The 17,061-nt window shown below is 38.7% G+C and overlaps 1 protein-coding gene across 2 annotated transcripts in view; it reads left to right on the top strand.

The window, feature by feature from the left end:
* acoxl (acyl-CoA oxidase like) overlaps window positions 1-17,061 on the top strand; it is an 85,737-nt gene that overhangs the window by 42,461 nt on the left and 26,215 nt on the right. For both annotated transcript variants that reach the window (XM_088610042.1, XM_088610043.1), the window contains exons 15-17: window positions 5,390-5,501; window positions 8,090-8,177; window positions 15,722-15,792. In XM_088610042.1, coding sequence (XP_088466168.1) covers window positions 5,390-5,501; window positions 8,090-8,177; window positions 15,722-15,792 — 271 coding nt within the window. The remainder of the gene's footprint in view (window positions 1-5,389; window positions 5,502-8,089; window positions 8,178-15,721; window positions 15,793-17,061) is intronic.

Below are 17,061 nucleotides of genomic sequence, written 5' to 3'. Positions count from 1 at the left end.
GCCCAAGGAATCCTGCATTTAGGGAAGCATCTCATCCAGGTGGATGCTGCACATTGGTGGTGGTGGAGGGGAGTCCCCATTACCTGTAAAGAGCTTTGAGTGGAGTGTCCAGAAAAGCGCTATATAATTATTATTATTATTATTATTATTTACTTGCTTATTTATCAAGCATTTTTTCAATAAAGACCCAAAGCTGTCCCATATAAAGAGTCAGCAAACTAAAGCACTGTTTTTTTAAATTAGAGGCTGAGGAAGGGAATGAGGAACTGCATAGGTTGCTGTAATGCCTTTGTACTTCTGTTTTTCGATTGCAGTATAAAGGATTCATGTAACTGGTTAAAAGATGCATGCTTGATTGCAAAATACTTAATTGAATGATAATGTCTTAGTCATATGATGCAGATTTACTTAGTCAACCGATCCCTGACATTATTTATCTACTAATAAAAGTGGTTTCAGCTGTAAAGACATTGGTATCTGACTTTCACTAGAAATCTTATGAATTAAGTACAGTATGTTAACCTTTCCATTTATAACTGCTAAAGGTTGTTTAGTTGCAATACACTCTCAAAACTTGAATCATGTGATCAATTTAATTAAAGATGTGACTTCACTCATTGCACTGTAACTATATGTTATTCTATTTAAAGGCCTATTTGTGACGTGTTTATTTAGTCTAATGAAGGCATTAGTTTCACATACGTCAATCCCGTTTTAAAATGGATTGAATCAAAGCCCTTGATAAAATTGACTTAAAGCCATTTCTCATTTCTGGACCATGAGAGAAAGCAGTGATTTGTATTCTACGAATACATAGTAAAAGGGACCAGAAAAGGTTTTAGAAAACATTTAGGCCTGTGCTCATTTCTCTGTGTCCTGGGGTCTGGACAGGGTGTGAGTGCTTGAGGTTAACCAATAGAAGTAAATGGAAGAAGTAAAGGTTTATTCCCTGCTGAAAAGAGAAGAAAAGAAACAGAACATTATGACTGTGGAGCCTTCTTCAGGTGGCTCCACAGCCGAAACGTTGTGTTTCTTTTCTTCTCTTTTCAGCAGGGAATAAACCTTTACTTCTTCCTTTGCAGCCTACGCCTGCTGACGCAGCAACCATACCTACCTGAACTGCCATTAGAAGTATACTAATTAAGATAAGATCACTTTATTGGCCAAATACAATTTCTTGCATTAGGAATTCGTCTTTTCACATACCCCAGCTTGCTCTCCATGAGACACACAGACAGGGAGAGAAGCTTGGGTCAGAGCGCAGGGTCAGCCATTTATATAGCACCCCTAGAGCAGCTGGGGTTAAGGGCCTTGCTCAGGGGCCCAACGGAGTAGGATTCCTCTGCCGGCTGTGGGATACGAACCGGCAAACTTCCAGCCACAGAGCCACTGCACCACATTACTGATATTACAGTCTGGAGCTGCTTGTGTGAGCCGAAACAATGGTTTTCTTCTTTCTTTTACTTACTGAGTGGAATTAACCTGTAATTGTTCCATTACTGATATCAACTGAATTAATCCAGTCAAGAAGAGAATCCAGCTCCCACAAATCTGTGCCGACACACTTTCTAATTGGCTCTTTAAATGGATTAAGACACTCGCCTTAATCGCCTGAAACCCGTGCCCACACACGTCACCAAGTACACATTTGGAAAAAGGCTTTAACAGGCTGGAAAACAGTGCAGATGCTTAAATTGTTCTCAAAGGTTTCATTTATTCGCGTCACATTTCAAGTCGCAGTAGACAATCATGTTTTGTTTTTTTTTAAATTGCCACAGGCCCAGTGTTTCTAATTGAAAATCTGGTTATAACGTCTCCATCTCAAGAAAAATGTCAGGCTAATTTGCAATGTTTTTCTCTCACAGCAGCAAACCTTTACCTCTCTATCACAGACGTAAACACTTTCTGAAAAACATTTAAAGAGCAGTTTGATAATAAAATGTTTGGCTGTGGATTCTGATGTTTCTGTGAAAGGTGATGGAATTGTTATAGGCATCTTAAATGCATTCAGGCATTTTCATTTTGTCCTTTCAGAAAGTTTGTAAACTCACTAAATTAAAGTTTTTTATTGATACATTTGGGGTGTTACACTATTTATTTGTTTCTGGACTATCTGGACACAATAATGGTGTCAATGTGGGTGCCCTGCAGTGTAATATTTTCAAATATAATATACATTGGTAGAATCTAAAAACAAAATTAGCACACTCAAGAAAAGGTTTGGTCCTCGTATAAGATTTGGACTAAATTAAAATTTTAATAAGCATTTTTAAACTTTAATACTCACTCACTGATAATGTGGCTATAGATCATTAAGCATATTCAAGTTATAAGGCATAGCCACAGGGTTCATACACACATTTAGTCAGTGTCCACAATCCCAATTATCATCGTTTCTTAGTACTATAGCTGTTTGTGTATACCTGTAGTACTATAGAAATTTGTGATAAGGTGGGTGTGTCTGTTTTTTTTTTCATTTTAAGGATTTTTACCTCACAAAAATAAAGGAAACCGCATTTTAGGATATCCCATCCCTTGAGCCATTATATGTATGCACTTGTGTAAAAATGTATTTGTGTAAAAATAGGTTTACATACTTTTAGCAAAAACTGGTCATTATAATATAGGCCAGATCCATCTCCTGAGTGTGATTTATTTTGTCCCAAGCCACATTTGAGATTTCTCTTCAAAAGCCACAGACACTGTCTTCGTTCTTAATGCGGGATGCTGGGATGTGACAACTGAAGGCATTTCTTTGGTCATTCCTTGGTTAACCGGTTAATTGGAACAGCTCTTATATATATGTACTGTAGGTGTCCACAGACAAAACAAAAAACAGTAAATAAATAACTGATGAGAAACCGCGCCAGATGTTGAAATCAGAAGTGGTTCCATTGTCTTTTCGCCCTGCCTCATAAATAAGCAGTCGCATACAGACTTTAGTACCTACAGACCAATAGGAATTGAGTCACTGCTGGGCTCTCAGTTTGATGTTTTACACTCATACCTCCATATGTGGACCAACTTGTGATTGCACCTCAACTGGAAGCTGCGGATGGCACAGAAGAAAACACAACGTCAAGTTAAAATTCCTTATTGTTTTTTCCCACTGGCAAACGGTAGTGAAACCCTAGGTTTATTCAGTCGCTGCTGTGTTGCACAAGTCCGCTAGTGGCATTTTACCAGCCTTGTTGGATTGTTTGCTTGGTTCAGTGCGCAGATGCAGGCCATCTCCCAGAGGTTTTGGAACTGTCTTAAAATGCATGAAGAGGGTGGCTTTGTAAGCATACCAGGGTATAATTTCCCATTTGTTTCTGGTGAGAAAGAATCTTTGACAGACATGGCATGTTCTCACTCTGTTTAGAAAGAAACAAAAGCTCATGTTCAGTGTACCTGGCAAGCATGCAAAACTAGCTGTTCTTATCTTATAATTTAGGTTGTTCTCCAAGATATATGCAGTAAATGCTAAAAAAAAACTCTTTTTATAATTGCATTTTACTCAGAAATAAACAATTCTGTCAGGGATCCCTGATTATAGCAATAAACACAGATTTTCTGTCTGAACATAAATCTTACCAGAAATGACAAAACCACATGATTGCATTAAATACAGGGTCCTTGTGCATTGGCAGCCAGGATTGTGGAGTCTCTGTGAAAAACAGGAGGCATAATCAGATTTTGTTTGACAAGCGTGGAGAGTTAGGTTAGAGGCATGGAAGAATTAAGCCCGAGCCGAAAGCCTATGATAAATAAGTTAAAAGATTAATCAAAATAACCATTTTCAGTTAACATCCCTTCATACGCTTCGTGAACGCCTCACTCATGGTCAAAATTAGGTGTTTTTTGGTGGTTTTGTGGTCCCGGTAGGTCATGACAGGAGCTATCTGTACTCTTCCAAGCCAGATCATATCAACATTTCAACAGGTGGCTGCCATTTCTTGTGTTTTGATACCATATACTGTAAGAAAGATCAACTTTGGTACAGTGGTACAGTGCACTCCAAAATAATAAAATGGCACAGACATTTCTGCGCATTAAAAAGAATTCCTTCCTGGATCATGGATCAAAATTAGCTAAGGGCTCTTCTGAAAATAACTGAAGAGTCAGTTGTCCCGTACTCACAAAGTAAGGTCGTGTGGTGTGCAGTAGTCATTCGTTTGCAAGTCTTGCCAAGTAGGAAACTTTTTGCCAATTTATTCACATTTCAGTCACAGTGACTGTATAGGTTTACTGTAGAATTTTGCAAGTCATGCAAAGTGTTTGGGTGATTTCAGTGTGGGGTTTTTTTTTGTTCATTTCTTTTGACTCTGCTATTTTCTTTTGTTCAGATCACAATAAAAAAGTGTTACATGTAACAGAAATACTCCATTTCAAACGTTTCCAAATTGTGTCTCTTTTGCAAAGGGCTTCAGGTATACAGTATTTCAGATACCTGTGCTGTTGTGGTCTGTGTTTCTGTGCACTGCTCTATTTTTTTTTCTCCAGATATGCCAAACATGTTTATAAAAATTCCATCACAGAAACTTGGAAGAAATTAATAATATATTATTTCTGCACATACTGCAGTATTTCACACAACGGACATCTGCCTGCTTCAGATGAACATTTTCTTCTCAGTGAAAACCGAATAAGAATCGGAGATGGCGATTCATCACAAGGCCTCTTCACAGTCCTAGTCTTTTGCAGTATCAGTGTGTTGCCCTTGGCATTCTTATGCCATTGGAATGGACATTTTAATTCAGTTTACCAGTTATCTAAAGAGCTTGCAGGGTTTTTGTAGCATAACCTGAGGTAGAGATAGTAGCAAAGCAAGCGTTAATAACAATCGTGTTGCAAAATGATCATTTGTAATGAGCATGTTCTTGATTAGTATAATGAGCATGTCCAGTATTTTATATTTCCTTTCAGATGATTGTGATCCCTGTATAGCCTGAGAATCTACATCAGGGCTTCAGAGTTTTGTCTTTTACCTCTCTTTGACCTTTTGATAAGAAAATCTACAACTAACCCACTTGGTAGTTAGTAGTTAATTGATCTTAGGATCTCATCCAGCTCAACTCAGTTTCTTGGAAGAAACCAGGGTATCAGCTTCAATGACGTTGTTGGATAGCTTGTTCCATATCCCATACCCCCCATCACTCTTTGGGAAATGTTCTGCCTCCGGTTCGTATTTTTAAGTGGACTTTCACTGTTGATTTTGGAGAAGCCCATTGTGTTGACTTTGTCAGAGACTTTGAGGGTTCTGAAATCGGTTCAAGAGAAGGTTTCATCTTAAGTTGTTCTTACATAGCTGTGTGCTGTTGGCCAAATAGATGCTTAATATGAGCTCTTTGTGGTCATCTTGCGAGGTGGACAGGCGATCTGACGTGTACTTGTCTTCTCCTATCAGTTTCCTGGGCTTCAGCACAGATAAGGTGGGGGATCTGTCCTTTCTGCTGAAGGCTGTGAACTACAGAGAACGTGTTCTGCAGCGCAGCCTGGCTGCCAGACTCTACACCAAGGTAAATATTTCTCAGAGAATGTCACTTCCTGCCACTCCCCAACTTAATACTTTGGGACCATAAGTAATTCATTTTAAAACCTTTTGAATTACAGGTATTCAGCTCTCTGTAAATGCTGTAATGCTTTTTGAATAGGCAATAAATGTACAGTATCAAGTTACCTGAAAACTTCTCTTTGATTTTTAACAGATAAAAAATATTCGAAGTAGCAACTGCTGTTGTATTTCCCCCTCGACATTGATCTCCAATTACTTGACTGGCTTTAAAGTCTCTCTTTTGAGGACCAGTTTTTCACAATGGGGCTACACAGCACATAACCTGGAAGCTGTTTTACAGTTAGTAGTAGAGCTGTATCTCCTTCAGTTTGTAAAGTGTTTTCTTTACCTTGTACTGTTTTTTCTGTACAACTCCTGTGGTGTGATTCTTTGTTGGAGAACAGGGAACAAAAAATGACAACACTATTTCATGCACAATATAGCCCCGTAGTGGTGTTGGAGCAAATACCAATCCGTAAGGAAAGGGAAAACAACTGCAACTGCTGTTTTTTTTATTTTAAAAACTTATACAGTAAGGTTAAAGGGCACATGACAGCCATGTCACAGATATACTGAGAGCCGACGACTTGAACATAGAATGAGAAAGAGCTCAGAATTTTACTGGTAAAATAAATGTCGAACAGGGGAGTACCTAAAGGTCTGTACTGGAACCTAATGGCTCATCCAGTCGGAGTGACTGGTAACAGGGAACAGGTCTGCCTCCTGCTGATGGAAGAATACAGTGGCTGTGTTCCTAGTGGGGACATACCCCAGAAAATAGGTACATTATTTTTTTGAGTCCCTGTTCCCTCCTTCTTAAATTAGATGATTTGAATGATTTTAAACCTACTATAGGCAACCATGCTCACCCCACTGTGGGACACAGACTTATTTAAGGCTGGGCTCTCTGGTGCACTGTACCCCTTCAGGAGAGGAAGAGGCACACAGACGTGCCCCTCTAATACCAGACACACCACAGGCTCCCCGGCCTGACAGGAGAGTAGGGCTGTGTGGAGGAGTCGGCTGTCTCTCTCCAGCAGTGAAAGCCTGTGTGTTATCTTCTCTATGCTGAGGTGCCTGCTTAAAGCACAAGCTAAATCAGGGACTCTGGGCATTGAGCCACGGTGATGCACAGTAGTTCCTTTAGCCACAAAAGCCATGTCTCTGAAGGAGGCCAAGTGCAATTTTCCTGTTTTTTATTACATTTCACTAGGTGCACTTGTTAACATGGATTTGCAGCTGAAGCTGTGATTCTGTTGATATTTCCTACAACACTTTCAGAAAGTTAATCTTGTCAGCACAGACAGTTATTTGAGAAAAGATGGACCACGCCAAATCATTAATTAACTGGTTAATTGCAAATATTTCATACTGAGGAAACACTGATTTGTGAGTAATGGCTTGAAGGGTATTCATCTTGCTAGAGAAGGGGACATTTTCTGCGCTTGAACTCAGAGCCAAAAAACCTTCTTGGTTTGTTTTGTTTGTTTTGTATTTATTTTCATAACCTGGTAAAATTAATGACAATGTAGAAGCTATTCAGGAAAAATGATAACAGTCATACACTGTAGCAAATTTTGTTCTTTGTCCATGCCAGTAAAGCAGAATGGTAATTGTTGGGGTTTTGATCTAACAATTAAGGGTTTTTCCTCTGTTGTGTCTGCTTTTAAACCTGCAACAGTTTGCGTAAACTTTAAAGTAGGTTTGTTTGATAAATTCACTCAAGCTTTGAAGTGGAGTGGATGCAAAACTAGGCAGCAGCCTCCTTGATGTGGTTCCAGTGTCCTTTAAGAAGGTGAACATAAACACCTGGCACAGTTATACAAAGTGTTGACCAGGTACACCACTGGCATCGACACAGGTGTGCTGTTCTTTTTCACAAGCCTTATTGCTGTGCCACAGTCTTTGCACCACAAAGGCAAGATGGACAGACTGCTGTGTAGCTGCAAGATGTTTAAATCTCACTTAAAACATGTGGAAGAAATAAGACTAAAGTGCAAAAGTTGGGCAAACTCTCGAAGATGGATCATTGAAACTGTAATGAGTGTTATGATGTGCTTTGCCACAGACAATCCATATCCATCAAGGACTTTTAAGCATAACATTGGTTTTTAGGTCTGCAGTTCCATGTACTTCATGTACATGTACTTCCATGTCTTCAGATTTAAATTGAATTTACTGACCCTTTTACCTGTTACTCTGGTGTTCAGTTTCACTATAAATGATGCACAGTTTAATTTAAATATGTATATACTATGTGCTATTAATATATCTTGTAGGTACAGCTGCAATACTGTTTTATAATGCATTTCAGTCTACTGTAGCTCTAGTCTATTACCCATAACTACTCCTCCACATCTCAGACAGCACTAGGTACTGTATTTGTACTCATTTGTTGCCAGAAAAATGTCAGATTTCAACATCAGTGACACCTGGAACTCTGCAGTTAATGGTATCGGCTGAAATCTTTATTCCCATTTCGTGTTCCTCATCTTCTCTTAAATCCAATGAACAATATTTGCCGACAGCGGGGGTGTTTTCTGTGTCCCCCAGGTGGAGAAGAACAGGGAGGAGTTCTTCCAGGCCTGGAACTCCTGTCTCCACCACATCACCAGCCTCGCTCTCGCCCACATTCACAGAGGTCGGTGACCGTGCCTGGACAGCCGCGAAGGCCGTCTCCCACTGTGGGGGAGAAAGCGAATCTTAATTCCCCGCTGAAAAATAGTGAAGAAACTCAGCGATTCGGGAGAGAGACCCACACCTGCTTTTCCTCTAACTTCAAAATTGCTCGTCTTCTTTTCTACTTTTCAGGGGGCAATTAAACTTTACCTGCTCCTCTGCTGCTGATGCAAGCTGTCACAGCTCCTCACTTCAGTCTAACCCAATGTGTATGTTTAAGGCTAGCTGAGATGTTGCCCTTTTAATGTTTCATGATTTTAGCATTATACTTTCCCACATGTTGTTGTGGCTGTGAAAGTATCATATAGTACGTGTCATACAGTATCTTTCCAGTGGTAATGACTTTGTTCTGTCAGCATGATCTCTTGTAACACTCTGTAATCTTGGTAAGGTTGGTTGGCATACTCTTCTTTTGACCTTTTGACCTCTTCCGCGATACAGAACACAAAAACAGACATATAGCCACTGGTGTTTGTTATTAAAGCCCCTGGCACAGCCCCCAGACTCATTCAAGGCCCGTTTTGGATTTCTCATCCCCAGGAAGTCAGGGATTGTCAAGGCCACCTTCTTGTCCACCAGCACCACTTACAGTTGTCAACAGCAGCATTTTGATTTCTTCTGTCAATCTTCTCATAATAGCATAATAACATCATCTTATTTAATTTTGATTTCTTATGTAGAATATTTCAGACCCAGAACTTTTCCTCAATGGCTTAGCCTTCCAGTCGACAAAAATAATCTGCTTTTCTTTAAAAAAAACAACTGGCATTGAATCAATATGAGACACTTTCTGCGCACAAAACCACTCCAGTTTTAGTTGAAACCAAACAAATAATCCCATGCTCTAAGGCTGAAAATAAACAAAGAGTAATTCAATACTCTCCTGATTTACTATTTTAATCCATTTTTGCTGTTATTTGTGTGCTTCACCTCAACACTGGAAGGTCACATAGTAGTTTAAAAATATATTTTTTAGAAAGTAGTAGCTTGTAATAGCCCAGCTTTCAGTATCTGAAATGAAGTTGACTAATAAATCCAGTTTGATCTTATGCACTACGGGCACAATACTCAATTTTCTCATGGTCAGTAAACCTCCTAATATGCGATTAAATGAAATAGATCAGTGTTCAGTGATCAGTCAATGAACAGCTGTTTATCTGAACTTCGTAAAAGTGTATAGCATTATTTTTGACATAAGGATTGTGAGTTATATTTATTGACCAACTTTATTTATAATATTGTAGAAATTAATTGTATTTTTATATAGTGAAATCTTATCTACTTTTTGGATCCCCTGATAAAATACCAGCAAGACTGCCCAGCTATAGTTAAGTAGGAAAGAAAAGAGGACTGACTGTGGCATAAGTAAAATGGATTGAAGGCATCTAAGCTCCTTCTCGGTTCTTGTGCAATTACCAAGAACTTCATAATTCATGATACAAAAGATTGTTTGAAATTGAACTAAGGCCCCACACAAACATTTAGAAAAATGAGCTGTTGGAGTTTTCACGACTCATGAAAATTTAGCACTGATAATTCATATTTGAATTCCAGTGAACATTTCTCCTGCAGTTCATTTTCATACAGTACTTACAACAGTAACATTGTTGGATGCTTTCAATGTAAAACACACCACACTGCTTTGTTTTCTAAAACCCTTAATTATCTGTCTACTTAGCTGACTTGTCTGCCTGTACTCTAGATGCTGTATCTTCACTTCTAAAGTTCTTTTAAGTGACTAGTCAGCTGCTGAGTGAAACATCTGGTAGGCCTGTATTCGGCAATTTAGCGGTATTTAAATGCTGAAGGATGCTGTGTATTGGAGCTTGTTGTCTTGTAGCTTCTCTGCAAGTGAGTAAGAGAAGGAATGATTAATGTTTTGTGACTAACACCTAAAATTTAAAGTTGATATACAGATTTCCTTCAGATATTTACTGTTCTTGGAAATGAACTTGAACCTGATCTGACCGTATAAGCACGTACATGTACAAGAGAGTTTCAGAAGCTGTAATACTGAAAAAATGATTCACAATTTGTTTGTGTGTCAGGTGTTCCAGCACAGAGTTAATCTTCATATCTTGACATTCGCAGGGGAGTTTCAGACAGCTTACACATAAACAACACAGTGTGGTTTCTGATCAAAACTCATCCATGTTTCAGAGCTACCAGTGGCACAAAAGGATGAAATTCACCAGGACCAAAAGCAAACTTGTCTTGGTTTTAAAATCAGCCCCGTCTTCACATCAAACAAGAGAATACAACTCCATTTTGTTGATATTGAAAATGCATTTGTGAACTATGACTCAGATCATTGTGATCTTTGGTCATCACACGATAGGAAAGATACTTCTGCTTCAGTGGCAGTGCACGCAAGAGCAGTTAATGGTGTGAGCAGAACGCCAGACTTAGACAACTGATGAGAAATTAATCTTTTTCAAGGATATTGGGTGGAGACTTGATTTAGGAATTCAAGATCCTGAAAGGCTTTTTAAAAGTATACTAAAGGCTCTTCAAAATAAGGAGCAATATGGAAACTTCAGGGCAGAAGTAGAAATTAAGTTTAGGGACATTCAGGACTGGAAAGGATTACGCAATTCAGGACTACACAGTGGATTGGCAAGGCCCAGACCATGTTGTGGACGCTGACTGTGTGTGCATGCACCAGGGAGCAGGCAGAAAGCAGGAGAGGAATGTGGGATCTGCACATTAGTGTGAACAGGACCTGAGGTGGCTGGTGTCTGGAGTGCGTTGCAATCAGGCGCTCTGGTGTTGCGTTTGTGATTCTGTGCAGCGCTCCGGGCAGAGCAGTGCTATATAAAAACACATATTTTTAGAATTAAATTAGAAGTCAGGCGTTGGGATCATTGCCAATTAACAGTGCCGTGCTTGCAGTCGTTTGCACTAAAATCTTCAGATAAGATTCATTTCAAAGCCCCCACGGCAGAGAGTGCTCAGAGAGTCTGATCGCGGAGATCCCAAAGTGCTGATGGAGCAGAGACTCTCTGCCACTGTGTTCTTAGGTGTTATTCCCTGCTGAGGTAACTTAGCCTCCAGCTGCGACCTGCGGAATTGAACCGAGCTGTTGTGAGTCAGAACGTCTTGCTTTTCCAAACGGATTGGCTCTCAGTGTCAGGGAGATGTCAGTATTTTTTCAGAGAGGTTTTGGCTGCTGTCTTGCCAGGTGTAAGCCAAGATTGCTTTTATTTTCAGGGACAAAAATGGAGATCTAAAAAAATATTTTTGTAGAGGTGCAGTAATAATAATGATTCATCTTGCTTTTATTAACAAATTCATCTAATACCATGGTGAAATTCTTTTAGATTGTATCAGTCTTCGGGGCTTTGTTCACTAGATAAAGAATTGGCTCTGTGATTCCTGTACACTTCCTGTTTTACACCCCTTATTTTCAAGAAGCCTCACTCCATCAATATTGTTGTGTAGCTTCATACAGTATGTTGTGGGTCTTGGTTGTGCTTGCGTAAAATGTGCTTTTCGGTCATTTTTCTTAAATTTTTTTACTACGCAGTGTTCTGATAATTGCAGTAATGTAAACAACACTGTCCTCTGCTACATATCATTATGGTTATTCAGAAATCTTAGATTTTTATTGTATTGTTGTATTTGTTACCTTTTTAAATGCCACTGCCTTAAAATAAATTGCTAACTTTTGCTTCTACTTTCAAGTGTTTCCGAAGATTTGGACTTTGAACTTTTAGTTTTTTTCTGCCTCCCTAACTTATACTGTGTCACAAGGAAAAGGTCTTCAGTAACAAAAACGTACACGAATGTGTTCTTTTCCATTATTGCGTATCTAGTATTCCCGTCACAGCCCTGCAGTTTTCATCACTTGTCTTGGCTGAATGCCTGACACATCTCGCAGGAAAAAAAGAAGCAGAGATTCTTCTGATCAGCTTTTGATTTTAGTCACCATTCATTCAGATTTCTGTGAATCATACTTGTCTTCTTTTGTTTCATATGTTCCCTTTGCTCAAGGTAATGTGGTTTAGGCATATTTGATGTCACTGAAGACTTGTCAGCTCCAGAGCTTTACCCAAAACCACAGGACTTCTCACACAGAGAAATTACGTTTTTTTCCCTAGCATTTCACTCGATTTCAGATTCATGGTTTTCATTACTTATTCATCACTGCTAGAGTATAGGGTACTTCATATAGCTGGATTATAATATAAAGCACTGTATATAATATTTTTATAGTACAGAGTATATAATATTACCAGCATATACAGTACAGCAGAGTGTGCAATATTGCAAAATTATAGATTGTAAAATACATACAGAATATAGTCTAATTTTTTATATAGAGAATAGTATATACAGATACTAGAATATACTATAGCAATATAATAGTATAATATAGAATAGAGACTATAGTATATATATTTTTGCTGGATTATAATATATACAGTATATTATAACTATAGTATAGTATAGAGAATACAATTGTAGTATTCCCTCATCCTTGTGTATTCCAAAACTTTACTTAATTTGTTTCTTTGGCTTTCTTGTCTTCACCTCTCAGAGTTGCTTTCCTTGTTCTTTTAATATCTCCAAGTAAGGTCATATTGTAACTTACCAAAACACATTCCAAGTTAACAGCTAGAAATGTAGAGAACCTCGAAACTTAGAAACTTAGAAGCTTAGTGCTGTTTTGTGGTTAGGGCTATCGTGCGTTGTGACACGATTATGTGATAGGTTAGATGGAGAATTTGGTATGGTGGTGATGGAGCACTAGAAATGTGGCTCGCTATTAAACCTCATCAAAATATCTGATGATTTGATATGTTAAAAGTGGAGATTGGCTTTATAAACACTAAATTAGATGGTTATTGCTTTTAGATCTATGCGTTCAAGTAAAGGTTGCAGTTAGCAGCTGTCAAAATGACTTTTCCTAAGATAATGTTTAAAAAACAGGGTAAATAACTGAATGTACTGTAGATAAGAAACATTACAAACAACCTGCCATCCTTCTCAAGGTAAATTCTCAAGTCTTTGTGCTTCAAGACATTTGTCTGAATTACAGCATTGAAGAGCCAGTCTAGCAAAAGACAATCCAGGTATTCAACAGAGAAATAAAAAGATTTGCCATATGGTTTTGGCAAATTAAATAGAATTCATATGCAAGAAAAATGAGCAGCTTTTTACATGTCGGCAAAAATAATTGAAAAAACATTCTGTGCAGGTTTGTGCAAAAAGGTTTAGGATGTGTGTGGGCTTGTGGAGGGGCTGCAGTCCTGCGTGACCACTCAGCTCTTCTCTTAAGTAGCTGACTTAAGATCAGGAAAGACGTGAGTTTTTTTGCAAATAACACTCGAATGGCATTATTAGCAGTTGCTAGATAGGTGAAGCAAAAAGGCTCATGAAGTGGCTTAGAAGCTCCACTTGTTTTTCTTTGCTGTAGTCATTTTGAACACTGCTGAAGCACATGAAAAAAAAAGCTTTGTGAAGTGTGTTCTGTTCTACACTCACACATGTGTTTATAAGAATAAGATAACCTTTCCATTCTTTCATGCACCACCCACACACCGACCAAATTCAGCTTTAAAGACTTTCAAGCAGCAGACATGCACAGGAACACACAGAACTCTTGTAAGGGTTGAAAAAGATGGGGAGGGGGATTTGAAACAATCTGACTGCAGTGCTCCAGATATCACTTTGTTGTCACAGGTCTGGGGCCAAGAGTGCTCAATCAAGGCAACTTTCATCTTTTAAACTGATATTGCATTTGCAATTAGAGTTGTTGTTTTTCTTCTTTTTATGTGGAGTTTGTACATGGATTGCTAAAATAGCCCAAGAAAACTGAGAGGGGTAACTGGGCCCTTCACAGTTCATCTTCAAATTAACAAAACCAATTTACACATCTGACTGACAAACTTTGAAAGAGTGGTTTAAAGGAGAAACAGCTAATTGTTTTAAGATTTGAGTAATTTTGCATATGGGACTGTATTTGCAGGGATAGATTTGTCCTATTCAAAATCAGCATCTTGGGATTTAACCCCAGACAGCGAAACTTTGAAGAACTGATTCCAACTGTAATACATCTTCAGTGACTGGAGATGAGTGATGGAAAAATCTGAGGATTAAGCACTCTGTGCTTTCCCTCTCCTAGCCTTCCTCTTTTACGTCTCACCAATGCTCAATATTGTAGTTCCAGGAGAGAGAACTAGTTGTAAAAACTTTCATTGACTGTGCAGAATGTGGGACATACATTTTGACTTTGTTAATCACTAAGCGTGATGATGTCTCTGCTCAGACAGAGACAGACAAAAGTATTCACACTTGAACATAAAGACAGAAGCATCGCACTCCTGCAGGAGCTATGCAGAATAAGGAACACAGTGTGCAATAGATGAGAAAGACTAGCAAGTAAAATATGCTGGTGTAAAAAGGTTAAACTAATGGCCAGTGATTCACAAAATGGTTTGATAAAGTCGAGAGCATCACTTCACAAGTGAGCAGTCAATAATACCAGAACAAGCAGGGTAAGCATCTGTATCTTTAATGTCCTCTGTTTTCCGTGTTTGTTTTTTTGGCATATGACCATAAGACTTACTGTGCCTTTGGCCAATTCTGTTTCCCAGTTATAGACACTAATTCCAAAGCAATGCGATCTGCGTTCGACCTTAACTTCTCAGCCACTAACTGTTATCCATTATAACAGGGTTTAATGGTTATGCTGCTCATTTGTCCACGAGCTCATCTACCTCCCATTCAGTCCTGGAGTTTACGAAGGGCTATACAGTATGAGCTTATGGTTGTACATTTATTTTCACCAGTGAGATGTCCATTCACATGGAGAATTATCAGAACTACATTTCAAATACTGCCCTGCGCCTGTTGCTTGCTGGCTCTGGCTACTCTTTCACCCTGTACTGGATAAAGTGGTTAGAAAATTGATGGATGGATTTTTAAAATAATTATTGACAGTAATGAGAAAAGTGTAGAATATACAGTAAATACAGTAAATGTGTGTTTCGGCATTGAGATCAAGTGAAGAGGCAATGACTGTTAATAACATTTTGAACAGATGTGTTTCAGTATAAAAGAAACATGGAACATTGTGTATCTTGCACCAGACTGCTCGTAGACCATAGACAAGTCTGGATAATCCTTTGTGAACACTTCTGTGATTACAAGAATCAAACACTACTGTTTCCAAAGAAGCATTCAAAGATCAGACAGAAATGAAAGGCAGGGTTCAAATGAAAATAACAAATGACATGTAGTTTTAACACATCTATTGTGGTTTTTGCTTTTTAAATCACCTTCATGACGTGTGATTAGTTAATTTTGTAGAATTCTGGTGATTCATAATTATTTTGTTAGTTGCAGCCGGTCACTGTGTTGAGTTTTGCCTTTTTTTTCATGACGATTTGCCTTGTCTCAGATTGAAAACAAAGTTTGAGGTTTAGCTGCCAATTAGAAAAAAAAGAAAGCAAGAGAAACATGAAAAGATGCTCATGTTTGTGGTCTCTCTTTTTCCTACAGTAACCCTAGAGCAGTTTGCGCTGGCAGTGGAAGGTTGTCGAGTGAAGGAAGACCAAGCCTTGTTGACAAAGGTACGTGTGAAACCAATGTTCCATTATTTGTAATGATCTGTGAGAAAGCTGGGCTGCTTTCCACCCCAGGTGAACTGATAGCACTGACGATCAGCTCTTTCACTCAGGGATGCTGAGATTGAGAGAACACACTTGTGCAGAAGGAATGGGGCAGTGGGATCATTGGCCGAGCTCTTGGAAAGTACCTAGAACAGCACTGAGAAATCCTACAACCTGGATGGATGAGATCTGAGCAGAGGAAAAGATTGTGTGTGCCATGTTCTGCTCCCAAATCAAAGGCCTTTGCTAACCCCGTTCGTGATCTCACTGGTGAAAACACAGTACATGAACAACCATAAGCTCATACTGTAGCCTTTGGTAATCTTCAGGACTGAATGGTACTTAGATGAGCTCTTGGACAAATGAGATCAGCGAGATCGAATGATCTTTCAGAAGAGATTGGAAGATCATAGTTTTTTCCTTGTGTAGTCCCCTCTTTTTCCTACTTGCAGTCAGTTGTTAAGTTGTGATAACAATTTAGAAAAAAAAAGAAAACAGTCAGGCAAAGCAGGTGAAGCAGAACCAGACGGTTCTACCTACATACAGTATAGGATTTGGAATACATATTATTAATCCTGGTTTTACCTACTGATTGGTATAGTCACATAAAGGCCATCCGAAGTAAAGTATTGTGCTTGATACCTCCCAAGACAAATTTGTCACATTAGAAAAGAAGTGTCAGGAAAAGTTTTTGTTGATATCAAATTAATGCTAGCTATTTTATGTTTTTTTTTCAGCAAATTCTTGTGCCATCCCTAGTATTTAATCATTAATTGAGTAAATGAGTCGCAGAAAATGAATAACTGCTATAGCTCCTAAGAGCTATAGCAACCATTTAAAATTTGAGCCTATGTCAAGACTTCAGAAAAATGATCTTTACTGATCTTTAAATGTAATTATAAATATCTGTGTAAGAAACCAGATGCCATCATCTGATAGCTCATCATATGAGGGCCAGTGTTATTTTAAGGGACCATGGGTGATCTAGTCTCACATCTGTAGGGAAATTAACCGGAACTGTACTTAACACAAGTGTGACAGGAGGAAAGTACTTTCATTCACAAGATCACTGCAGCGGATGAGCTGGGAAACTGACATGTCAGTTCGGTGGTGCTTTTCTGAGAAGTCCCTTGGGGTTTGCAATGCTTTCACAGATCGTGATGAAAATGCACCACATCCACATCCAGTAACCCCAGCTCATGTGAGCCCCTACGCTGCTCAAAATCACTG

This window comes from Lepisosteus platostomus, chromosome 17 (assembly GCF_059453375.1).
Source record: "Lepisosteus platostomus isolate fLepPlt1 chromosome 17, fLepPlt1.hap1, whole genome shotgun sequence".
Taxonomy (NCBI): Eukaryota; Metazoa; Chordata; class Actinopteri; order Semionotiformes; family Lepisosteidae; genus Lepisosteus; species Lepisosteus platostomus.
Note: the sequence above shows the minus strand (reverse complement) of the source record. Positions and strands in the feature narration are given on the sequence as shown.